General features: G+C 43.1%; 1 protein-coding gene across 4 annotated transcripts in view; it reads right to left on the reverse strand.

Annotated features, from left to right (window-relative positions):
- Positions 1 to 5618, reverse strand: part of ATP1B4 (ATPase Na+/K+ transporting family member beta 4) — a 53611-nt gene extending 47993 nt beyond the window's left edge. For 2 of the 4 annotated variants that reach the window (XM_054566680.1, XM_054566682.1), the window contains exons 1-2: positions 5427 to 5618; positions 1092 to 1341 (exon numbers count right to left, since the gene is read on the reverse strand). In XM_054566680.1, the coding sequence (XP_054422655.1) occupies positions 1092 to 1341; positions 5427 to 5489 (313 nt within the window). In that variant the 5' untranslated portion in view covers positions 5490 to 5618. Of the gene's footprint in view, positions 1 to 1079; positions 1342 to 5426 lie in introns of all 4 variants that reach the window. The other 2 variants (XM_054566679.1, XM_054566681.1) reach the window with 1 other exon arrangement.
- Between the last annotated feature and the right edge of the window lie 382 nt (positions 5619 to 6000).

The raw sequence follows: 6000 nt of genomic DNA on the forward strand, positions 1-6000 counted from the left end.
GGAGGGGTGAAGGAAGCAGGGCTGGCTGTTTCACCCTGACTGAGCTGAATTAGAAACATACATGATACGGGAGAGAATTCTTAGCCAAAGGGGCCTCTAAAAGGCATGACCATCAACTTCAGCAACCTAGACCCTTGGCACTAGGGACGTCTTATTTCATCCATGGCATCCTCTATTTTTTTTCTTCTCCAAACCAGCAGCTGCTCTTTTTCTGGGCTGCACAGAGAGTGTGGCAAGTGTGGATTTGACCACAGGCAAAACCTCCTGAGGAGAAGAGTCAACACTAATAGTTCAAGAGGTGAGTAGGATCCTGGGAGAGGAGTGCTGGGGAAATTGCAAAGTGGAAGTGGTGGCAACATGTGGTACAAAGAGGAAATACTAAGGAATGTGATTCCCTCATTGATCAAGTGATGTGGGGGTCCAGCCTTAATCTCTAGAGATGATCCCCTTAAAGCTAATTTCTCTGTGTACACCATGGGAGCGAAAAGTGCCAACAAGCTGGGGCCAGGGCCAGGCCTCCTGACTCCCCTTCTCTGGCATTTCTAGGTGAAATGATAAAGCTTTATAAATTCTCAGTCAGGTTAGCAGGGATTTAGGTCTCATATCCTAGAAATAGTTTTCGGAATACTTTCAGCTTTATCATTGTAATATCTTATTGGAGCCTCAGGCTGATCCTGTGAGAGAGGCAAGGCAGGGATTATTTCCCTCATTTGGTGAGTGAGGAAATTGAGGCTCAGTGAGGGTAAATGATGAGCCCAAGGTCACACAGATAGAAAGTGACAGTGCTGAGACTTCAAAAAAATTTCTGTAGTTTCCCAACTCATTCTTACTGTCTCTCTGCATTGTAAATGATTTTGAGCCAAGTGGATTTCAGATATAGAGTCAAGTTTGTTCACCCACTTGGAGTTTGTTCTGATGGGATCTGCTATAGTACAGGCATTTCCCAGGCATTGATCCTTTTACGTGATATCTAAGAGAACTTTGCAGACAAGTCCAACTAACATATGGTAAAGGAGTCCTGGACACCAGCCCAAAAGGAAAGGACACCCTTCTGGGGCAGTGGGACAACTGGGACTTACTCCAACTCTGACCTGTTCGGGCCAGAAACATCCTTTTTTCTGGATCCCACAGGTATTCGTTCATGATCTGCAATTTCCGCCACCAGGTGTTGCCTGTTGGCTGACCCTGACCCTCTTCCTCCTCCTTTTTCTCCTCTTTTTTCCCCTCCTCTTCCTCCTCCTCCTCCTCCTCCAAATCTGGTACCACCATCACCCGGGCCTCTTCTTCTGCTTCTTCCTCTTCATCTGCTAAGTAGTTCTGGTTCACTTCATCTTGATCATCCTGGAACAGTGACAAAACACAATCCCCCTTTTGAAAAAAATTTCCAATGGCACATCCCACCAGCCAAATATAAATGGAAAACAACTCAATATTTGGAAATGCTTCAAATTTTCACTTTCCCATAAACATACCCATTGTTACAAGTGGCATATTTTCTTTCTCTCTGTCAAAGGAAGAAATATCCTTTCTATCACCCATTTTTATCCAGTGTCCTTTCCATAGAAGTATAAGTTTTATTCTCAGCTTTAAGCATTTGAACTCTTTCCCTAGGACTGCTTGTTTCACTACTCTGTCCTGGGGCCTTGGCCTCCTGCTTCACTTTGTCTGACTTGTCAGGACAGAGCTGAGCTCAATGCTGGAGGATGGAGTAGTTTCAGATACTTGTGTCTATCATGGTAAATTCTCAGTCCAAACTAGCTTTAACCTAACACTTTCAGCTGCTCCACATCACCATCCCAAGTTGTGGCTAAACATAGCCTTGGATAGACATCGGGTGGAGGGGCCAACTGCTAGACCCCCTTCTCAAAACTTAGACTGCCTTCCCAACAGAAACAAGTGATGGGGGAAAATTTGCTACTCCTTTGATCTGGAACTTCTTTCTGCCTTAACCTGGTTGAATAGACCACATGAGGGCTGGAACCCCAACTGATATTTCTTTAGTCTCCACTGCCCCAAAACCCCTAGGCAAAAATCTGGGCACGTAATAAGTGCTCAGCACATATTTGTTGATTGACTGATTACAGCCATTACTTGAGATCTGAAACTGTAATCTTCTCTGAGTGGTTCTAAGAAAATTAAACCAAGCAAAACAAAACAAAACAAAGAACTCAGAATTCACCAAATGGTATTTCAAATGCCTCCCAGCCATAGACCAGACAGTTGGATCTTTGCTCTTTGTGGGTCTGCCAAGGCTCACTGCAGCAACAGAAAATGAGGTCGCCCTCCCTTCTCTCTGCTGTCCAAAGCCGAAGAGTGGCAAGGCCTGTGCACCTGTTGGGGTTGGATGTGTCAAATGATAGAGGCCAGGGGCTGCTTGCTGCCCCCTCCGTGCCTGATTCCTCAAAGGCCATTTAGAGGACACTTAACTAAACTTTCTGCCATTAGTGAGGAGGGGCCTCAGAAAATTGGATTGTTCAAAACCAGTAAAAGTGATGTAGAGTGATAAGGCTGTACTCTCATCATTCAGCCTGCCCAGCACTATCTAGCTCTTGATTATAAGCACTCTTGAATTACTCTCTGATTTGTTCAAATGTAGAGATTTATATCACAGTCTGTATCAGAACTAACAATGACCTTGGAGATTCACTTGTCCATCTGAGGCTCAGAGAGGGAAGATAATCTAAACAAAGCCACACAGCAAGTTCATGATAGAGTTGTCAGTCCCAAAATTTAGTCTCTCAGTACCCTGGACAACATTGTTTCTCTTCTAGCACATTGAGCACAGGTGTGAAAAGGTGATTTAGCAGATTTATGGAGAACAAAAATATGTTAGATTCTGTGTTCCCAAAAATATTGTATATGCTTATAATTGAGGATTTCTGACTCTGACATAGTATAAGGCTTAGGAAAATAATCTCCATTATATAAATGTTCTTAAATCTCACTTGGGTGTGAATATATAGACACATTTGACTTCCCAAAGTACATTCTGAGCACCCAGGGGGCAGGGTCCATATTTTCTAACTCTTTGATGGCCTGCCACAGTGTGCAGCCCACAGCTGGGTAATGGGTGGGTACTAAACAAATGTCAATGATAACTACCTGACTCTAGGGACATGTTCTCACAAAACTCATTGCTCTCACCTCAGCAGTCATGTGAACTGCAGTGGGTAGATTCTTCATGGCCCCAGAGAATCTACTGCAAGTGAGAACCTCAGAGAATTTGAAGTGTTACATTTCATCATGGAGGGATTTATATTCCCTTTATATTTCCTGAACAAACTTTCCTCACCTTGTTGCCTATATGCCTGCCCTCCACTTTTGCTCCACAGAGGAGGCAATTGGCCTTGGCCTCAGCCTGTTCTTATTTGTAGATATGAACTCTTATGAGAATCTTATTAAAGATGGCTTGTCATTAAAGCTTTACCCTCGCGGGAAGAATTAACCTTCTCAGAGTTGATTTCCCTCCCCCTGGCTGTCATGAGGCCTCAGTAATCAAGAATCTTACATATCTTTTTCCTCTCCATTGCTTCCAGGTATAGGAGAACCTCACAATGTACAAGAGAGGTGCTTTTATGCAACTATTTAACAGAATCCAATAGGGGATTCTTTGGTAATGAGAGGGTCTGTTTTTCTCAGTTTCCTAAAGTGGCATGTCCCTAATGTGATAGTGTGAGTGTGTTGGGATATAGTAGTGGGTATGTGCTGGGGCCATCATATTGCCCTAAAAGGGAAGAGTTTGAAGCATAGAGGGTGGCTCCATTTTGAGCACTCTAAATATGTGAACATATAAACAAATATAAAAACAAACAGTGTGACCCAAAGGATAAATTTTTGTCCTGCATTGAGTAATACCCTGTAAATGTTTGAGTGACTGGTTAATTTTAAAAGAGAAATTAGCACACGATTATTCACTGCATCAAATCATTTCTTTCTAAATTTGATTAAATGTTCTCTATAAAGAGCAAGATCCCCTGATGCACTGAAAATCCAAACCAGCACAAAATAGAAACAAACTCATAGACACAGAGAACAGACCAATGGTTGACAGTGGAGAGGGAGTTTGGGGGACTGGGTGAAAAAGGTGAGGGTGTTAAGAAGTACAAATTGGTAGTTACAAAACAGTCATGGAGATGTAAAGTACAGCATAGGGATTATAGTCAATAATATCATATAACTATGGATGTGGCCCGTTGGGTACTTAAAGTATTGCGGAGGACCACTCTGTATAGTACATGATTGTCTAGCCACTATGCTGTACATCTGAAACTAATACAGAATAATATTGAATGAATTGAAAAATAAAAAATTAAAAAGCAAGAAGATCCAAGCCAGTTGACAAATCATTGAAATGATATACAACACCTTAGAAACATTACTTAGAAAAGAAGTCAAGTAAGGAACAGTTATATATGCCCTACAGATTGTGACTGCTCTAAGAGCTGGAAAGAACTTTGGGATGTCAAAAGAAAGATTCTACAAATTGTGGCTGGAAAGTTAGGGGAAGCCCTTTGTAGGTGGATATGAGGTTAGAAGAATTCATGTTTTCCTCTGCTGGCTCTTGACAGTCTTCAGTTAACTCCCTGATTAAATAAGTGGCCATTCCTGAAGAAAAACGGATTAAGCTTTGTTTCCTCCTGGGGTTCAGATCACAGTCCTCTTTGGGGGAGATTTCAGAATACATCTTCTTTCAAAAAAAAGCACTATGTGTGGCATATATTAATGAATTATAGCAAAGTAAATGCAAAGAAACTTTGGGTTCAAAGAAATTTGTAATGCACCCTGGAGATAAATAGTAAATGGTGACCTCAAAGGGGCATGTGTGTGTGTGTGTTGGTCAGGGCAGGGTGGCAGGCAGGATGGCAATGGGTGGTGGAGTGTCAGAGGGTTGTGGGGTTGCATACTGCAAGCATAATGGAAAGACAGATTAGAAGTGAAAAAACTTGCATTCTCACTTAGGCTTGTCTACTAACTTGGAAACCACTCATTCTCTGAGCCCCAGCAGCTTTCTTTACATGAGGGGCTCTGGAGACATGATGTCTAGGTAGGCGGTGCCTTTCATTTCCTCTCTCCCTTCCCTTCTCTCTAGATTAAATTTCCTACTGTCAGAATAAAACCTTTACTCCCAGACTCCCAAAGGTCTTTTTAAATTCTAGTCTCCCAAGAAAATTTCCTCTCATTCTCTGGCATCTTCCCCTTCCCTTATCTTTCTTCCATAGGAAGAGGGGCTTCCTCTTTTAAACCAGAAATTTAGAGTGAAATGGGGTACTGGGAGTCACTGTTCACTCTTGAAATTATGGGCTCCCTTAAACTTCCTGTTCTTGTTCATCCCAAGGAAAGACAGCCACAAGCAAAGACCTACACAACCCCCAATCCACCCCACTAAAAAGAGGCAGAAAAAAAAAATGCTGTTCCCTGGGACTCACAAGTCTGTAGCGATAACTGTGAGGAAAGGCCGGAGCCCTTCTGGAACGGAGCTGCCTTCTCATGGCTGTTCAGTGGGCAAAGATGCAGCAGAGGCTGGCAAGTAAATGAAAGTTCTGGAGCTTCTGCTGGTACAGGAGACACTGGTTGCTGGGGCCACTTGGCACCTAGTAAAAGCAAACCCTTCTGGCATGAGCCCTTCACCAAAATAATCTAACATGCTCCTCTCTCATTGGTTGGCCCCTCCCTTGAATCAAAGGAAAGCCCTATAGAAAAGCAAGCTCATCATTAAAGGGAGGGGGAGATATTCTGGGTCACGAGGATGAGCAACTCACCACCCCCCTGCCCTTCTCCAGCACCTGAGACACTATGAGTCCAATGAAAATCTTAAGTCGCATTCTTCTCAATTGTGAGTTGGATATCAGTGTGTGCAGGGGATGGGGCATGGGTGGGAGTTGGGGGTGAGGGGAGATGGCTAAGAATAACTTTCTTTTTTCATCTGGCTGATCTCATGCAAAAGGATCTAGGGTGTCAGGAAAGATTCCCTTTGCTCTACCCATCCCACATACACACTAA

This window comes from Pteronotus mesoamericanus, unplaced genomic scaffold (assembly GCF_021234165.1).
Source record: "Pteronotus mesoamericanus isolate MK-2021 breed Mesoamerican mustached bat unplaced genomic scaffold, CSHL_Meso_final contig_178, whole genome shotgun sequence".
In the NCBI taxonomy this organism is placed as follows: domain Eukaryota; kingdom Metazoa; phylum Chordata; class Mammalia; order Chiroptera; family Mormoopidae; genus Pteronotus; species Pteronotus mesoamericanus.